This window comes from Lepisma saccharinum, chromosome 6 (genome assembly GCF_977018435.1).
Source record: "Lepisma saccharinum chromosome 6, izLepSacc3.1, whole genome shotgun sequence".
Lineage (NCBI taxonomy): Eukaryota > Metazoa > Arthropoda > Insecta > Zygentoma > Lepismatidae > Lepisma > Lepisma saccharinum.
In genome coordinates, this window is record NC_139234.1 from 71,381,671 (window position 1) to 71,402,710 (window position 21,040).

General features: G+C 38.0%; 1 protein-coding gene across 2 annotated transcripts; it reads left to right on the forward strand.

Moving 5' to 3' along the window:
- The first annotated feature begins 2,691 nt into the window (after positions 1-2,691).
- Positions 2,692-20,380, forward strand: Polr3K (RNA polymerase III subunit K). 2 transcript variants are annotated; one of them, XM_083124794.1, is made up of 3 exons: positions 2,692-2,826; positions 15,101-15,250; positions 20,113-20,380. In XM_083124794.1, the coding sequence occupies exons 2-3, from the start codon at positions 15,110-15,112 to the stop codon at positions 20,296-20,298; spliced, it is 327 nt and encodes a 108-aa protein (XP_082980920.1). In that variant the 5' UTR covers positions 2,692-2,826; positions 15,101-15,109; the 3' UTR covers positions 20,299-20,380. The 2 variants fall into 2 exon arrangements, with proteins under 2 accessions (XP_082980920.1, XP_082980921.1); XM_083124795.1 differs by having other exon boundaries at positions 15,105-15,250.
- Positions 20,381-21,040: the final 660 nt, after the last annotated feature.

Below are 21,040 nucleotides of genomic sequence, written 5' to 3' on the forward strand. Positions count from 1 at the left end.
GGACTGGGCCTGCAGTTTTAAAATGGAATCCAAATTACTATGCAATGTCTCAACTGAGGATCAAATCTGGTACCCCCTGATTAGTGTTACCACTATGTCATTGAGTAGGTAATACACAAACTCACACAGGGCAAAAACAAATTAGTAAATGGCCAATGTGTGTCTCTTGGATCCAAAATCATGTAGGTAGTTCCAAAATATGACTTAATGAACCTTTAAAACTCTTAACTGACACTGTAAGTGAAAAAGGTTAGCGGTAATTAGTAAAAAGCCAAAATTTCCGTTTTCCCTCCAAAAAAGCCGCTTTTTATATAAAAAAACCGTCCATTCAAAAAAGCCGTTTTTTTTTGCAACTCTACATAAATTACTCTTATGTTCAGGTAGTGTGTGTGGGACTCACTAAGGATGATAAAGGACCTTTCATTTGCCCAGACTGTGATGTGTAACCCAAGATCTGGAAACAAATTGTAACACGTCACTCCCTTGTTTATGTACCCAATATCCCTGCACCCATGTTATTATTTGGAATTGAATCCAATTTTTAGTGAACGTCCAGAAATGTTATCTCTTCTGAATCTTGCAATTAGTTTTGCCTTTCTGACTTTGTACACCATTAGAAACAAGCTCAAACCTTAGGTAGGCCATATTGGGTACAGATGCCTTATGTCTTAGTGTCTTCTCCTCAGCCCCCGTAGCCTACCCCTCGCTACGGGCCTGTGGTCATTACAGCTCGTCTCTTCGAATTTTCACATATCTTGTTCTCGAATATAACATGCTAAATTACATTACAGATACTTTATCCTTTCCTTTTATGCTACTGGCCTGAGTTAGTGCGAATAAGGGCCAGAGAAAGAGGGGGGTAACCACAAGCAGAAAAAATGGTAGAAAAGATAAACAGGAAGATGTAGAGCAGAAATGAGGAAGAGAAAGGGAGAAAGAGATAAAAAAGAAAGCGGGAGTGGAAGACGAGGAGATAAGAATACAATGTTTGTGAAACTCGTGAACTTTATCCCTAAATCATCCGGTCGCAATTTTCTGCCTCTATTGAAGTTCCCAGTTCGAATCCTACCCGGTGGAGGCACATACTGGTTCGTATCCTACTTTAAACTGTAGGTCCAGTCCCAATTTGCCTTACTGTGCATAAAGTGGACTTAAAACACCAAAATCAATCAATCAATCAATCAAAAAATCAGTTCGAATCCAGTCTGAGCGTGATTGTCGTGACTGTCGCTTCAATTTCATTAATTATCATCATTGGTCGCGTCACGATTGTTCAAAAGTAGCAAAAAAGCGACGTAAAGTAACAAAGAGTAGAAAATGTTATAATTACCTAATAACCAATTTGGTGTGTGCCAGCGGCGGCGCCAGAATTATTCATCTAGGGGTACTGAAGGGGTGCGGAAAGAAATTTAGGGGGTGCGATTCTGAAAATAAGGAAAACATGAAACAGGCATGCAACCTTTTAAAACTGGGGGAACAAGGTGCCAAAACTAGGGGGGGGGGGGAGCAAGGACAGTTTACTTCCGCTTGGCAGATAAGGCTTAGCAGAGTGCGGGGGCAAAAATAGCAAAAAGCAGGGAGCAACTGCATCCCTAATCACCGCCACTGATTAACATAAATTACTGACTGAAATTAAAATATATGTGTGAAATATATCACTTTAGATTGACATTCATTTTCTAGGGTTGCTGCCTCCCCCTGGACGTCCATGATGATATGAATTAAGTCTTATACTCCAAGAAAGTGGTCATTAAGTGTAAACATTCAGATACACGTTGCAGCCTTATTGAACTATGTAGTGAAATACAAAATAAAATCATACTGCCGTTAAAAACACAATTTTTGAAGCTTTTCAATGTAACCAATGGAGGTACAAAATACATAGTACATTATACCTTCCGTCTGCCACAAGACAAGACGCGAAGAGCACAGCAACTGTGTCATCTTTAAAATCCCTTCTGCCGCACTATCCCCAACAACGAACTGTAAAATTTCTTCGTGAACATTGGGCCTCTTCCTAACAGTTTTTGAAAAAAGCTTGAATGGTACGTTTACTAGACATGTTACGTGGAACAAATACATAGAACGTATTAAGAAGAGAACTACACTTCACGTTACAACTCTCATTAAATAATTTCCCGATACTTTAAAAGCAGCTGAAAGAAGTATGCGGAAAATAAACAGTTTATCAACAATGCAAAAAAGAAAATAACGTAACTCACATTAAACTATAGGCAATTATCAAAAGCCACGAACAGACCACTGGAAGAAACAAACGAAGAAAAAATTCATAACAACAATGCTGACGAAAGAAAAAAACGGCCGCTGATCTTTGCAGCGGCTGCCGCCAGTAGAGAAAAGTCTCGGCACCTCTTTCAGTACAAATAATAACGTTCTTACTTCAGTACCTATCATTCGGTGCTCAATATGACAACATGACATAATATTAGATATTAATGTTAGTGTTTTCAGTTGAACGTAGGGAGTGCTGAAGGGGCGTGGAAGAAAATTAATCAGTGCGCAAGCGGCCCCTCGCGCCGCCCCTGGTGTGTGCTCACTGCTTGGTCCTTCCCTCATCATTCCAAATGGAAAAACGACGCTTGAGTAGTGACTTTTCACCCTTCCCCGTTAGTATCACCTGGTATCACTGTCGCTAGTACGGAACGCGAGTGTGTTTTGTTTCATGTTTACGTTTGTACAAGTGCATTGTGCCGTAAGACTTTTCTCATCTTGACTCCTGTTCAAGAAAGGAAAATATAATGAATTATAGGGAATAATGATAGGTGTAGTCCAACCAATGTATTTGAGAAAAGGTGTAAACTACAGGTACAGTGTTTTAACAGTTAGACATTCTTACGTGCATACAAAAATGCGGATCGAACTAACAACTATTAGTAACAGTGCGATCTCCGCCGAACGGATATCTTCATTTTTACAGAAGAAACTACTTACGGAAATGAGTTTCTGTAGCATTCTGAAAGTTCGTGGAGGTATTTTCTTCGGAATGACTTAAGATGATCTGACCCCTCTCCGATTTTCTTCATATTTGGTATACTCACTGATTGAGGCCTCCTAATCACGAATCTAAAGTTGTCGGAAACGTCTAGAAATTGCAAAAGAAGCGAAAGTAAGGCGTTAGTTTTCGAAATGGAAACCGTCGATTTTCGCGAATTTTTTTGTTTCACAAGGAAATATATATATTCCTGATACTACCACGCCACTGGTTATAGATTATCATTCCAGTTTATACATAAAATTGTGCGGAACGAGTTTACAATACCGGACCACTCTCCAATTTCTATGAAATTTCGTCTACTCACTAATTGTGAACTCCTAATCACGAATTGGCGGTCAAGTATGGAAATCGAGAAAAAAATGAAATAAACTATGTTTTCTTAACGTAACGTAACCCTACCATAAGAACAATAGCTCCACGGAAGACGCCATTTTCCCAACATGAAGAAATCAACAGGCAAGATAAGGTATAGTTCTCTTAGCTAAAATATTAATTTTTCTTTGTATTTATGCTAATGGAACCTAACCTAAAAGGCCTAACCTAACCTCGTAGGCATTCCTCGTCTGTCGTCAACAAGATTGTTGTGTGTAAAGGAAGACCATTCGCTAATTAATTGCGAAAGAAAGATGGTTCCGAATTGCTGTGTATGGACAATCACCGTGGTAAATCGCAGGTTATTTTACAAGTTGTACACGTAAATGTACAATTTTAACAAGTGACCGCCAAATATGAACTACAGATACGTCATCAGGACGCATTGCAAACAAGTCCCAAATAATCACTGACAAAAAAAGAAGGCACGTAAAATATTTACCAGTATGCTTACTGTTCATGCATATGTACAAGGGACGTTTCTGAATGGTTGTGTTTTTGTTTTGTACAAACATTTTTTTAAAGAAAAAATATATATACGATACGATATTTTATATTTGATTTATCATAAATGGTAAAAAGAAGGACAAGTACACTGTTAGACAGTAACCTCACCACTTGTACGAACGTACAGTGCAAGGAATAATTTCCAAGTGGGTGGTAGTGTGTTTTACAAACAAATATGCATACTTTTACAATGTCCATGCACGAAACTCCAATACCTGAAACTGTTTAGGATTAAGCTTTTTCTCTTAATGAAACATACATGTGTAGTACGGTACTTTATATTATGTTTGGTTATTCATTATGTGATGAAATTGTAGTCATTCAGAAAATGTACCTTGTACTTGGAATGGTTGATTAATATGATATTTTACATTTGATTTATCATAACTGGTAAAAAAAAAAAAAAGTGCACTGTCAGACAGTACCATTATCACTTGTACGTATGTACAAGGAATACTTTCGGTAAAAATTTACTATCCTTCGGACACCTCTAATTTTTTCGTTTCGTCAATTTTTGACATTCGTACTTACGTATCTGCTTCGCGGAATATTCCTGAAGGTGTATCAACGTTGTTTTGATGAAATTTGAACTATGTTTCCTAACCTAACAGAACTAACCTAACCACGTGCCAATGTTTCGTGGGGCTAGCGCCAATGGTTCGCAATTATTTCCAATTTCTAGATCCTGATACTAACACGACACCAAATTTTAACTATGTTTCCTAACCTAACAGAACTAACCTATCCACGTGCCAATGGTTCGTGGGGCTAGCTATTCTTCGTCGGAGAACTAATTTTCAACGAACAACATGAATTTCAGCTATGAAACATTCCCACATCACACAAAACACCTTCCCGATGTTCGACAATGCTACAGGAACTTATTAGGGTAAGTAGTTTCTTCTGTAAAAATAAATAAATGTGTCCGAAGGATAGTAAACAAGTACCATAATTACCGAGTGGATGGTAGTGTGTTTTACAAACAAATATGTACACTCTTACAATTTTCATGCACGAAACGACAACACCTGAAACTGCTTAGGACCTGAAGCTTTTTTCCTTAATGAAACATACACGTGTGGAACGGTTCTTTACATTATGTTTGGATATTCATTATGTAATGCAATGGTAGTCATTCAGAAAATGTACCTTGTACATGGAACGGTTGATTAATATGATATTTTACATTTGATTTATCATAACTGGTAAAAAAAACAAAAACAAGTGCACTCTTAGACAATATCATTACCACTTGTATGTACGTATGTACAAGGAATAATTTCCGAATGGATGGTAGTATGTTTTATGTCACTGCACAATGTCCATGCACGAAACTATATACCTGAAACTGCTTAGGACCTCAAGCTTTTTTCTTAATGAAACAACATATGTAATCTATATTACGTGATGAGATGGTAGTCGCTCGTAAATATACCTTGCACATGTAACGGTTGATTATTTTTTTTCAATTTTTAAGTGCTCTTTCAGTTTGTTACGAATACGATTTCATTTCCATTTGCACCATTATATGTCAGCCCATTTTCAGTATGCTGCATAATAATTGTTCTGATTTTGTAATTATATTAAGACTCACGTTATATTAAATAACATGTTTTATTCTACAGTACTTACGTACAGCTACGAGCTAAATAAGTAAATAGGTTAGGCAGGTTTTCTCTATTTGTGTACTTGGTTTGGTTAGGCAGATCAGGTTTGGTGCTTTTAACAGTTATCTCCAGTTTGCTACAGCTGTCCCTAGCCGCATGTGATTCAGAATATAGAATGATGAACTTTTGGGTCGAGCATTCTCTTCACTGCAAAATCATTTTTTTTCCCATTATGTTAATTGGAGTAGGTGGATAATAATTTGAAAAGTTCAAAAGAACAATTCCCTACTAGCCTACTTTGAAAGATTGCAGGCTACATTGTGTAATGTCACAGAATTATTTTACATTAAATGAGAGTACAGGACGTGTATTGCCTATTTCTAAGACAGTCCTTTCATTTTAATTTTATCTCTTACGTTGCCTGACATTTTTCAGTTTAAAAAACAACATAAAATTGGAATGGTAGTTATAAGCAGACATAAGTATAAACACAACAGACCACGACTTTCTCCAGTTTCTATGTGATCCAGTGGAAAACAGTGTGGACGACGACACCGAATATTTTGGTGAATAACTTTACCTTTACAAATTGAAATATGTACAAGGAGGTTACATTATTTTAAAGTCATGCGATATTTTGTGTTTATGGTTACAGTGCATTGAAGGTGGAAGCCCAATATGCATTTTAAAAACATCAAGTTCGTATAATTAACTATAAGCATATATTTTTGGCTCGACAGGCAAAATTAATAAAATTTGAATAATGTGTGATGTTCACGATGCCATTATTGACAAAACTTTAAAAAGTACATTGATACAATATTTCTCATTTAACTTACATGTGATTTCTGGTTTGCAGTAAGAATTTATAATATGAAATACGAAATGGGAAAATTATTTTTGCTGTAGAAAGAAATCGAACTAGTGTACGTTTTGCGATGGTATGAAATAATGTGTTCAAATCGGTTTGGGATAACCTTTCAACACAACAGCTGGTATACGCAATTTCTCCATCTTATTTCCGACACAACACAACGCGCTGTTAAGCACTTTAATGAAGCAAAAGAGTGCCTTTAGATTTAACAACGACATTAGAGGTCTGTTAGCCTTAACGAAGGTTGGAGAAATGCCTCGATGTGCTAATGTAGCGTTAACTTGATTTAACGCTTCTTTCAAATTTAACGCGCGTTGAGCGAACCGGGCAACAGATTTCTGTATAAATGGGAGGTTGCGACAGGGGCAACGAAGCTACAGATAACAAAGCTCCCCTGTGAGGAAACTTTCTGAAGTATAGAGAAGAAAAATCTCCTTAATACTTGCCGCTACTTAAGACTTCTTCTTATAAATAAGATGAACGAATGTAATAGGTGCTGTTTATGCTCCCTGAATTTATCCTTCACCAAAGATATGCTCAAAATAATATCTGCTGTCTACATTTTCACTATTCACTGCAAACAAATTACACAGAATAGTTTTACCAAATGTCAAGGGGTTGACGGAAGTTCCAGGGGGCTGTCTACGGGCCTGCTTACGTATTCTGCATTCAGAAATATTGCTGAAGGTGGCATTTCGCTTATTTCATGGAAATAAGCTCTATTTGCTACATATCGAGTAAGTTTTCTTAGTTTCTTTTTGCCTTCGGTAACACTCAAAATGGCGGTCACAGTTTCACTACCGTACTCGGGATGCAGTGTTTCCACCCCACTGCACCCAAAAATACCTACATAGCCCCACAAACCATTGACGCATAGCCCCACGAACCATTCATACATAGCCCCACGAACCATTTCCGGTAAGGTTAGGTTAGTTAGGGTCACGTATAGGTTACAATAGTTAAAAATTGGCTTCGAAAAAAATATGCGTAGCCCCATACACCATTCTTGCATAGCCCCACAAACCATTGACACATAGCCCCACGAACCATTGACACATACCCCCACAAACCATTTTCGGAAACGTGCCTTCTTCAGTTACAAAAACACGTGTTTGGAAACACTGACCGGGATTACGTCATCACACACAGGCTACATCCACCTGGAAGTAAATGGATGCAAGAGCTTTCGTGCATCGGTCACACATTTATATCGAGAAATAGATGATTTACCGGCAAAATTCAAAGAACGATGTGAGAAAACACTTCCCCGAACTTCCACAAGTATAAAGGAACTGCATTCGGTAAGTAATTTCTCCTGTAAATTTGAAGAAATCCGTTTGTCCGATACGAGAAATTTACCGTAATTCTCAGACAAAGAGCTTGAGTTAACGATTGTGTCAATTTGAACAAATGCTCCAGTTGCATGACCAATTGTTCACAAGTGACAAGTAACAACAAGAAAAAAAATACAGGATGTGCTATATATGTACATGCAGGATAAAATCTTTATTTGTAAAGTAAGCTTGACAGAAAATTACTTTTCTGTCAGTGGTGCCGACCTCTGTGGCAGAGTGGTTAGTACAGCATGGCTACGACGCCAGGGGCCATGGGTTCTATTCCCACCTGGCCATGTTCTTTGTGAGTGTTCCTTCATAAATATCATCATTCATCCTCATTGTTGCGATTAGCCAAAAGTGGAAGAAAGGCGACGCTAATAACAAAAATCAAATTTTCCGTTAGTGGTAAAACAAGCTTTTGCAGCAATCATTTTTTAATTAATACACATCTGGCCGTCTTGTGCTTTGGCATTTTTAAACATATGAACACAATGTTTCCACAGAGAGAACTATCTACTTCCTTTCATACACACACAAAGCAAATGAGTACTGATTGACTCCTACAATCTTTCAGGTGAAAAAAAAAAATTGTCCAAATATGAGACGCAAACAGGTTGTCCAGTTTGTTAATCCTGATTAAGGGACATTTGGTATTTCCAACATCCCTTGCGACTCTCAAAGCTGGTGAATACCAGATTACAGTCAGTTCAACATGAACAACTTCTCAATATAAAGAAAGCCAATGGTGCATAAAAAGGCTGAAATAAGCAAAAATGGCAGAATAGGCCTTTTTAGGCACTATTAAGCAAAATAGGAATTTATAGGCACAATAAAAATGCATTTTTGGACTAGAAACACCACGAAACAAACTTAGAACATTAACCCTTAGTACGCCGCGCGGTCTGACGAAAGTAAGCCCAGTGTCGCTGAGGCTTTGAGCGGGATATTTGAATTCGTATACATAATGGAGAAAAATCGTAATAACTCTGGCACTATGGGACCAATCTACTTCGGATAACTTTTGTTTTGCAGGCAATACATCGGTGCATGCAACCATGTAAAATTTGGATGCCCCAACCGTAGGGGGGTTACGGGCGGGGGCTGCATCCCCCGAATTTAAATGAAAAAACATAAAAATGTGGAGTTTGCCCCCCTCTTCTCCAGCTACTTTGGGGAGAAAACCGGAACTTTTGCTTTTTTTTTTTTTTCAAAGAATAGACCTTCCGCAACAGAATGAAACTTGATTCATGTTCGTGGGTGCAATACAATTTGAATAATAAAGGCAAAACTTAAAACTCGATCAAATTTTAGCCAATTTGCATATTATTCATAAAATTGTTATAACTGACACCATGGGACCAATCTACTTCGGATAACTTTTGTTTTGCAGGCAGAAGATCAGTGCATGCAACCATGTAAAATTTGGATGCCCCAACCATGGGGGGGGGGGGGGGTTACGGGCGGGGGCTGCATCCCCCGAATTTCAATGAAAAAATCATAAAAATGTGGACTTTGCCCCCTCTTCTCCAGCTACTTTGGGGAGAAAACCCGAACTTTTGCTTTTTTTCGTTCGTACTTGCATCTTGTGTAGCTACTGTGAATCTTTCTTCCCTGTTGACTCGGCTCTTTGTGGAAATATGCCCGGAAGGAAAGGATTGTGCGTTAGGGAAATCGATGAGCTGTTATATGATACGAACTGTTTTATGGTGAGGCCTTTCCTAACAGAGGAGGGAAGGGAGCCTTTGCAATCGTTTGTTTTGTCTATACTTCTGGATAGACGCACGCTTTAGACTCATGCTTCTGGCCTCTGGCTATCGTCAAGCTTCATTGCATTTCTAACAGAGAGGCGACAGAAAGCTGACACCTGCCAAACCTCATCCAATCCCCTCTCTCCTTGCCCCCCCCTCCCCGCCACTACTTCAGCTGGATCACCAGAAAGAAGAATGTGTGCCTTATCAGTACTAAATCACAGCGTTGGAAGCTTGGAGGAAAACAGCATCATAAATACCAAGCATTTATTGTGTCTGTCACACGGGGGTGAAACTCTAATGCCCCGAGCTGTGGTCTTCGTGACGTCAGCGATGTTAGCGACATCTATTGGCAGTGCACCCAAGTTATGCGCTTCTCAGTCGCGAAGTATTTCATAGTTCTACGCTAGATGTCACTCCATTGCCAACTAACAGTGAAACCAAACACAATATACATTTGCTAATCCTAGTTACATTGAACGTTTTTAGGACATCTACTTGAAAGTTCTCGCAGGGATATCTCCAGAAGAAGTCTTTGAATTTTAAGTTTGTTTTATGCACAGATAGGCTAGTTGGGACTGGCCCAGCAGGTTAAAATTGGATCACACCATCCAATGCTTGAAATGGACAACGATGTGCGGAGTATCTCCAAGGTAGAAATATCTACGCAAAGCATCCCCATCTGTCCTATTTTATAATTTATTATTTGAAAACATACGAGCATTCAACAACTGAACTCACGGCTCGAGCAAACATTCCCTCCTCTAAAAACTTCCATTTCGAACACACTCTCCAGTCTCCACCAGTGTGATATCGAACCCGACACACCTTCATTACATGGCAACAAAGTTACCATTACCCCATCCGGGATGCGACATGGTCTTATGCATCATGTACATTATTTATTTATTTATTTATTGAACTCAACAGGTACATACCTAATTACAGAGCCCATATGAAGGATACAGTGTTGAATTTCTTTCCTTGAATAAGAGACTCGAAATCTGGCCCTGAGTCCCCAAAGAATACTGTAGACATCTTAGAACTAATTATTTATTAATTAGTATTAATTATGAATTATATCTAATCCTTGGTATTTGCTGCTTGTAATATGAAGCTTATATTACATAGCGCTTCACATTGATATTTATTTCCACAAATATTTTTTTTCTGTCATCCAGTGCTCAGCTCATTTTCTGCGGGTAGAGTTAGCAACACTCATTCAACGTTCGCCAGCCCCCGCGAGCTCAGCTTTGAATTTGAAACGGCTGTCACCGCCAGTTGGACAATGGACGTGTATAGACAAGGGTCGAAGGTGCAGCGTGATGTATGGAGGATGCTTTGTTTTGGACTCGTTAGCAACGGCAGTGGGTGGATGTAGTTTAATGCACTGTTATTGTAACCTATAGCTGCAAAATTAGTTATTTCGATCATGCTTTAATTGAAGAGAAGATGATATTAACAGTAGGATATTTAAAAGGTAAAAAGGAGAAACTTAGAAAAATATTTGAAATATATTTGTTGGTACAACCCCCCCCCTCCCTCTCCTCTACACAGCCTGCCATCTAGCGTGCCCACAGAGAAGCAAATCGGCAACGTAGTTGGGTGCACTGCCAATAGGTGTTGCTAGTTTCGCCCGTGACGTATTAAGGCCACAGATTTTAACATTGAGTTAACAAGTCTCTCCTAGTAGTTTGTCTATGGTCTGTCAACTGAAGAGCGAACAGGTGTTTGGGTGAGCCCAAACACGTGACATATTCCGAGAAAGGAGGGGGGGGAATTTGAAATTTTCAAAACAAGATTGTAAAACAAGTTCCCGAACGAACTGTCAGTGTTTTAACCTCAATATACAAATATAAGTGTGGCAAACCCTCGATAATTGTATCTAAAGCTGTTTGTAACATATGTGTTACGGCGGCGAACTAAGGGTTAAATCCTATGTTTTTCTACAAAGGAATAAAAGAGGCAAATAGACAAAAATCTGCACCCTAGTAATAATTATATATATATATATGAATAAAGGATCTAACCTACTGCTGTGTACATACCAGGGTTGGCCCGAGTGGGCCCAGCCCAGTTTTCCCCACGTGAGTTTTTCAGAAAAACCCACTAAAATGTGGGTTTTTTCAGAAGATTTTGTCAATTATTGCTTTAAATAATTGTGAGGTTCTAGAATTGTCAACAGTTTGAGAAAACTTGTAAAATAAAGGCTTAACAAGCTTATAATACTCAAAATAATTAATGTGGTACAAGTCACAGTGTTTTTTTTTTCAGGATATTTTTCTCAAATCATGCTAGAAATAGACTTTTAACAGAAATAATATGAACATATATGCAAGAAACAAAAAATCACAAATGTCGGAAATATTTAGATAAAACATTAACCAAACAAAGCTTATAATTTTCAAATGTGCTAGCACTTTAGATATGAGCCACTTCCGTATGTGGGCAAGGCACATAGTTTCACCTGTGATGTTCAACTTTTACAATACATTTTTCCATGTATAAAACATTACAAAGGAGAATTGGGTACATTTTATTGATGAAATGTCATGAAAGTAGAATAAAGTTAACTGTGGTATAATTAAATCAAACACACTTCAAATTAGTCATTTCTTTTCTCAAAATTTAGTGTGTGGTCAAATGGGTATACTGTCAATTGTTCTGTTTTCTTTCCAATACCTTGCACTGGGACAGTGATCCCTCCGTCCCTCCAGTTCAGTGCATTGATTGAATGTAATGGATTGCTTGCCCATGTAGGATAAATGTTGTTTGTGATTAGGAGCTCTATACACAAGAAGTCGAGCACTCTCATAATCTACCACAATTTCATTTTTTCTTAAAAATAGAGGGTGTGGGGTACTCAAGTAAATACAATGCATATGTATACTTTCATATTCTGACCATTTTTGACATTTTCAAACCTTTTTATAGACTACAATTTGGAGCTTTGTGCATAAAACTTTCAGGAGCTTTGTGACATTACTTGCACTGTAAATTCAGAATAAAATTATCGAAACATAATGCATGATTTATGAGGAGCATGGGTAAAGAAAGACAAGTCATTTATTTAGTGACCGTGATACCATGTTTCTGCAGCTAGAAAACTTGACAGACTGCAATGGTATTACATGTGAGTGAAATTGAACAATGTGTTTCAAGATGGTGAATGAAAAACTGATTTTCCTCATGTTGCATGCACACACTATATCATGCTCCCTTTTTCCCCAAAACTGTCTAAAATGCATTTTCGGAGTATAAGGAACTAAACTCAGTCATTGTAGATAAATCTGTCGGTCCGCAATTTTGCAGTAAAACTTTTAAAATTATATTTCATAGTTTAGGAGATTAGTGGTGGTAAAATCCCAAACATACATTTTGCCATAAATGTAAAGCTTTTGAGTTACAATTTTTAGAGTTACAAGATAACTTAAAGGATTGTTGTCATATTGTATTTGAGAAATATTTGTCACCATGGTTACAGATGGTGGACGATTTAATATGCCTTGCGATAGCTTCAAGTTATGCAAATATTTGAGGTTAGATTTTTGTAGATTAAGAAAACCAAGTCTCAGCTACTTTAGGACATTACTTAAGCTTGAAGTTTTTAATAAAAACTGTGTAATATACGAGTGTGCGGTTTAGGAAGGGTGGGAGACATGGCCATTGGGGGGGGGGGGGGTTGAACGGGTCGGTGGACCCCCTCGCCCTGGAAATTGACATCGTTCATTTAAATATACAAGAAAACCGAAAGTTTGTTACTATCATTGTTAAGAACAGAAATAAAGTTCATTTAGTTAGTATTTGAACAGAATAATCAAAGTAAAAATGCATTGGGTGAAAAATACAGCAACAAGGTCATATTCTACCATTTCATCAAAGAACAAATGGTTTCACAGTTTTCAAAATTCTAATAATTACAGTTGTAGGTGAGTGGTCACACAATAAACATTTAAAGCGTTTTCTCGAATGAGACATGCAAAAGTTAATCAAAATGCATTTCAGATACTAACTGGGGCCCACTAATGTTTTGTCCATGGGAACTGTTAGTTTCATAGCAACCAGATATCTTGGAGGATGGATATGGTATTCCATTTGGATGAAATCAGTCAAGACAATTAAATATGTCAGCCTTATAATTTTAGCATGGTTAATAGATGGAGGAGATATTTAAACTTGAAACATCCACAAAAATAATGAAAAAAACAAACCCACTGTGAACAAACTGTTTTGAAGCAGATTTTGAAGTGTGAGTGCAGTTACCGCATGTTGTATAGTAGGTAAAGGTAAAGTTCCCCGTGCATATAGCACCGTGCCATGAAGGCACATTCAGGGGATATGGGGGTAGGGCCCGACATATTCTTGATGTCGGCCATTTTGGAGGTAATGTGATGACAACCAAACTCCGGCTGCCTTTACCCCCCAGGACCCACCCATTGATTTGAGGCTGGGTGAGTTCCAGGGCTGCTTTGTGCAGGGACAAGACTGGAAAAATTCCAACCTTAGATCACCCACCCCAAGATTTGAACCTGGGTCTTCTGCACGGCAGTCAGTCAGCCTGTCTAGTTTTTTTTTTACATTTGTAATAAAAGTAATACCCCTAAGTGTAGTATCCCTCTTCTTCTCTCTATTTTTTCAATTTTCTCTGTATTATCATTGGGATAAACACAAACATCCACATCCGAACCCGGGAACCCTGGCATTGCAGTGTGCTGTGCTAACCACTCTGCCACGGAAATTGACTAAACCACCACAGCTATGAAGTATTATTATATTATTGCAAATGCACAACACTGGGAACTGATTACAGATCTATTAACTGTTACGCCATCCAGGAAGAGTAGAATCAAACTATTGGTCAAATTTTTCAGAACATTGTATTTTAGATAATTTAATCATTTGTCCCGCACTGTGGCTGTGTGGTCATGCTTTGGGCTCTGGCTGTGGGACGTGTGCAAGTTTGTCTCTTTTGAGATTTCGGCTTGTGAATGAGACTGGTGAACACTCACCATCATGATTAAATGTGGGAGCTACGAATGAATAGCATAACGTCGTCATGGAAACGTACGACGACTGGGGGTTCGTCGTGCACCACACATCACCCTGTAACTGGTTGGATGGTCTCCCACCTCAGAGTAGGATCAGGTGGGAGTGCGGCCAGCAGTTGGTAGGTAGGCCTGGGCCCTGAATGGTCTGCTGCGGCATGGGTTATGTATGTCATTAGTTTAATCATTTCAAGGTGTGATATCTTGATTGTCAATTCTTAACTACGTATGTTAACAGAAAATATTAAATAGTTTTTGATTCAGTGAACTAAAACAATAGAAATTGAATGTCCCAATATATTACTATCAGGGAAAAATGTATTTAATTTTTAAAATATATATATTTATAAATATAACCTGAAAAATCTAATAAAACCCAGTTTTGCCCAGGTTTTATCTGAAAAAACAAAACAAAAGAACAACCCACCTGGGTTGGGTTTTTGAAAAAACTCGGGCAAAATGCCAACCCTGGTACATACTTGAAGTTAATTTCTGAAGCAAATAAAATCAAAATAATTCCTGTGAATAGACAATGTTGTGAATTCATCAACCTATTTAAATTTAGCACCTAATGACAGTACATTTATTTCTAAGGTAGCAGCCATGGTGATGTTTTGTCCCACTTGTGGAAACATGCTGGGAGTTGAGGAAGGTGCAGAGTGTATGAGATTTGCCTGCTATTCCTGCCCCTATGTTTTCAACATTACGCGGAAGATAAGTACTCGCATGTATCCTAAACTGAAGGTAATTATATTTATTGTACAATTACTTAATTAGTAATTTGGGAAAAACAATGAAATATTAAATATATATAAAGGTGATTTCACAATCTAGTCAGTAAGAATCTAAGTACAGGTACAAGAATTAATAATTTTGCTTTTAGTTTGTAAGTACACAGATTTTCTGTACAAAGTTGTGAAAGACCCAATTACCATTTTCTCCAGGATATAAAATATGAGGTAGTTTCCTTTTGTTTTCTTTAGTGATACATGTGACAAAATTTTACAGGTTACATTGTTTAATATTTCTTGAAGGCTACGGTTCTGATTGTGTAATGATTTTCATAAGTTGTACATAAGGATGAAGTTTGTTTTAAATATTGCAAATTAGTGTGGATTTAAGTTTGAAGTTCGGGGAAACTATTTTGTGCAATTCCCTTCATGGACAGTATTAATTTGTAATGAATTGTCGTGAAAGTAGTGTGTGCAAGGGACAATGTCTGATCTGGTCTTTTTTGCATGGGAAATTATGTATACAATTGAGACTGCTTTACAGGGTGAACAGAAACTACAGGGACAAACTTCAGGAGGTGATTCCTGACAGGTAAAGGAACAAAAAAGTTCATATCAACATATGTCTGGAAATGGATGGTAAGTCTGCAATAAAGCAATTAGTACCGGTACACATAACAATGGGTGACTTTCATCCATGTTACAACAGGTGTTCAAAGCGGCCTCCATGGGATGCAATGCAAGCATCCACATGTCGCATCATGGATTTCCTCACTTGTTCTAATGTTCCAGCCTGTACCCGAGTACAATCACAAGCTACATGGACATGCTGTTCAAGGGTCTGCACATCAGGAACTGGCTCAGCATACACAACACGTTTCAGTAAAAATGAATGGGTTTAAGTCTGGTGATCGAGCAGGCCATGCCACAGGCCCTCCTTGTCTGATCCATTTTCTGGGGAAGATGTTGTTGATGTGTTGACGAACAATAATGTGAAAGTGGGCTGGCGCTCCATCATGCATCAGCCACATTACCTGTCGTATTGCCAAAGGCACATTCTGGAGCAAAAGAGGCAGAGTGTTCTGCAGGAATTCCAGATACGTCTGTCCATTAAGGCGTTGTGGAAGAACAAATGGTCCAAGAAGGTGGTCGCCAAAAATACCTGCCCAAACATTCATGCTGAACCGTTGCTGATGAGACATTTCAACCATTCCCCGAGGATTGGCTGTAGACCACAGATGACGATTGTGTAGATTGACGATGCCGTCTCTACCAAAGGTCGCTTCATCAGTGAAGAGGACTGACAACAGAAATCCCAATATGGTGGTGGCCTGTTGCCTGTTGCAAAACCCAGAGACAAAACTGTTCCCTTGAAGGAAAATTTGCTGGTGATGATCCCTGCACACGTTGCAGGTGATAGGGATAGTAGCGGTTTTCATGCAGGATACACAACACCGTTGCTTGGCTTACACCATGCTGGCGGGCCACTTGCCTGGAACTTGTACTGGGGTTGTTCTGAATATCGTGTAGCACATGTTCCTCCAGATCTGGTGTACACACATGCCACGGCCGCCCTCGGCCGCCCTCCATGTTTGCCTGTATGAAAGGACCCATGCTCACACAAATGCCTAAAAATGGCTGCAAAGGTTTTGTGGTTTGGGTGGTGCTGTCTATCCGGGTACTTGGCTCGATAACTCCGTGCGGCCTCTAGACCGTTTTCATCTGCTTGACTGTAAACGAAGACCATCTCGGCTTGTTCCTGATATGAATAACGGACCATGGTGCTTCGACGTAGCTCCAATCACACAATCTGCAACACAAAAAGCACACTGCGAGTGTTGTTATGAGAGGATGATGTCGTTTTTCAGTGCCATCTACCTTGGCAAATATGTGTTTCCGGACATATGTTGATATGAACTTTTTTGTTCCTTTACCTGTCAGGAATCACCTCCTGAAGTTTGTCCCTATAGTTTCTGAAAGGAAATAAATACGTTAAATTAATTAATACTATTTAACGTATTTATTTCCTTTAATAGTGAGTAACACGCACAAATCTACAATATGCTATAGTTTCTGTCCACCCTGTATATGTAAATTTGTATAGGTCCAGGCATAATATAATTTAAAAAGCGTTACTTAAACCTTATTTGTACATAACCAAGCTACAAAAATATACATTTCTTGTGGTTACAAAAGCACAAGGCGATTTTCAAATACGAAACAAGATAGAAAGGCATGGCGGCAGTCTCAAGTTGGGAGAAAGATAAGTGCAGCACAGCAGTGTCACAGAGAAGGCATGGAGAGGCAGTGCATGGCATGCAGAGGAGAAAGATTTGCCGCTGTTGTTCACAACATGAGAGCATTTTCTTTTGTACATAATCGAGACACAAAACTTCACACCTTAGAAAGAAGCCGATAGCTGACGTTTGCAGTGTTCCATAATAAAAACAGAACAGCATATCCTTCGGTGAACGTTTCCAGTTGCTACTGATCGACGATGGAAAACAGAAAGAGGAAATGTTACATGCTTTACCAGAAAGTAAATTTTATTCTGGAAGTGGACTCTAATCCACATAAAACTTAAGAATCTAACTTTCAGATTCATTAATTTACCACTTTATTATATACATATATATATCTTGTTCCTCAAAATAAATAAAATTACAGTATTTTAATAATGATATGACATGGTATCTAAATCTGATTTGTAAGTAATTATCAGTTATATGTATTATTTTATCATCTTTGACAAACGTATAACTCAGGTTCAACTGTATTCATGCTGTAGAGGAAGGAAAGTGTGAGGCAAACACATGTAACAATCCTACCCTAGTCAAAGCTTATTTAGTACCACCGTAAGACCCTCTTTAATAAAAACCCATGGCATAACGGTCCGTGAGGGCCACTGCCGACCTCACTCCCACCAGAGATGGAAGATCATTCTGGATGATGAACCTCCAGTCATTATTGTAGGTTTTCTATGAGTTACTCTACTCATTTGAAGCTCCCGCCAGTCCCATACACAGGCCGAAATATCAGGAAAAGTTGTTACACTTCTCCCAGGAGACTCGACCCTGCGCAAACACGTGCTACGACACCAGGGGTCCCGGGTTCGAATCCTGGCCTGGGCATGGACATTTGTGAGTGTCCATTCATCAAATCATCACTCATCCCCATATTCGCAAATTAGCCAAAAAGTGGCATAAATGGTGAAATAAAATAGAGCAAATCAATCAATCAATCGAACCTGCGCATGTCCTGTAGCCCAAAACTTGTACGGCCATGGAATGGGACAAAGCCCTCTTTAGATGGAAGAATTTCCTTTAACATTTTTGCTATCATAAATGCTATGTGAATGCTCCCAAAAATTTCATACCATTTTCTAAAGCAGACAGTTCTTTACACTGAAGCATTTCACATAACATTCAGTTGACATTTGCTATTGTGATGCAAAGCATGGAGAAAACTTAAGATGACATACACAGCTTGAAAGGCACAATGAGTTACACTGTTTTTATTTAATAACTAATAAATTTAAAGAGGAAGAGACATAATTTAAGAGAAAATGGGGAATTTAATTAATGAGATGTCACGTAAAAAGCTGAAACTCTTCAAATTTTCTGTAAAATTAAGTAACCACCCTCACCTATTGAGATAATTCTGCCCACATGCCTGCACGTGGTGTTTATAATTGAAACAACTAATATATTCCTCCAATGCATATGCTATAAAGTGTGTATTTAAGCACTGCCATTGATTTGTACCTAAACCAGGAATGTTTTTTTTCCTGTTGAATAGTTATTGGCTTTTAAAAAGGTGAAGTGATACATTGTGTATATTGCACTCTGCTACCATTTTTACATCTGCAATGCCGCATATGCTACACGAGATACTAAGAAAATTAGGACCAGTTTTATCTATTGAAACATATTCCATGGAACATGGAACATAAAAATGCTACAAGATATGTTCACTTTATACGGTAGAATTTTGATCGCAGCAGAAATGTTAAGAAAAATGTCTACAGTGGGCCAAAGCATGTACGAGTGTAATTATAATGCTAAGAGCACCAAACTTACCCACTGAACTTACTCATGAAAACATGGGGAAAATTGTTCTGCACAAAAAGTACATTAAGTAATCAGAAAATGTATTTATTATGGGTTTATACATATGCATAGAATTTGATTCACGTAGAAGACACGTGTGTATCATGACATGAGAATACACATTCAGAACTTGGGCCAAAAAAATGCATTCGTTATTCATACTCTTAGTAATCTTGTTTGGATTTAAAAAAAAGACAAGAGGTCAATTAACATATCTAATCTCAAATCTGTACAGTAGAGGAGTCTCTGGTCAGATAAGGTATTGAAATTGCAGTCTTCTAAGTCTGTTAAAAGTAATTTGAAGATATTATTTTTTATTTATTTAACAAAACAATGATAAATGCAAGTAAATGGGTTACTAACTTTATCTGAGAGACTTACTTTTAAAGGTTCTATTAATTTCGGTGTCCCATGTCACAATCGCACATTTTATTCCCCCTTTAAAAGTATCTCCGATAAAGTCTAACTCATTTACGTGAATTTATTACACAACCACAGGTTGTATTCCCAAACATGAAAACAATGATATTTTCAGCAATAGAGCAAACTTACATGAAGTTTGAGTTTGTTTTAAGTTCACTCTGTGTGCATATGGGCTAATTGGGACTGAACCTACAGTTTAAAATGAGAACTAGAATGTGCATCCACCAGGTATTGAAGCCAGGTCTCCTTGGTTATGAGGAGACAGATTGGCATTAAAGGTACGAATGTTGGTCCCCTACCAAACTTGTAATTCTACCTTTATAATGCTTGAAATTATTTACAGGAAGTGGATGATGTGCTGGGTGGGTCTGCAGCATGGGAGAATGTGGATTCTACCGAAGAAACATGCCCAAAGTGTAGCCATCCACGAGCATTTTTCATGCAGATCCAAACAAGGTCAGCTGATGAACCAATGACTACATTTTACAAGTGTTGCAAACCTGATTGTGGATATCGATGGCGGGAATGAGCCAACTAATCTTGAACAAGTGTGGTTGTGATATGAACGTGATGTACAGTTATTTTTAAATAAATAAAATATATTACATGGATTTTGCTAGTTGTAATATGTAACCCAGATTATTTTTCAGTTCACTCATCACATTGTGCTCTTTGGATAAAGTCTAAGGGTAGATTTAAATGGACAAATAGGGTGTTTTGAGGATTGCAAAGTTCATTAAGAAATTTTAAAAAAATGCACTCCTAGAGGTAAAATTTCTCACAAATTGTGCACAGAGGAAAGATTATTCACTCAATTAAAATAAAGGTGATTCAAAATTATTGTTGAGGTTTCCATGACCTATAATATTCAAACTGGAATATGCACATGTAACTTATATGGGCAAACCATTTGGCACGAATGGGAAAGGAAAGAAGAGTTTACAGGATTCTTGTTGGGAAACCTGAAGGCAAGAGACCTATAGGAACGTCAATACAAAGATTGAGAGATAATGTTGAGATAGACCTAAAGGAAATTGGTAAGGATGGAAAACATTGGATTGATCTTGCGTAGGATAGGGACAGATGGAAGGCTTGTGTTGCTGCAGCCATAAACCTTTGGTTTCATAGTTATTGTATTTTGTTGTTAACATTTAGACATTCCGTTAAAAACGGTTTTAAAGGTTAGGGCCAAAGTTTATATTTCTCACAAAGAAAACTTCAATATCTATTTAATAATGTATGGTGGTATCCAAAGAATAAATGGATCCACA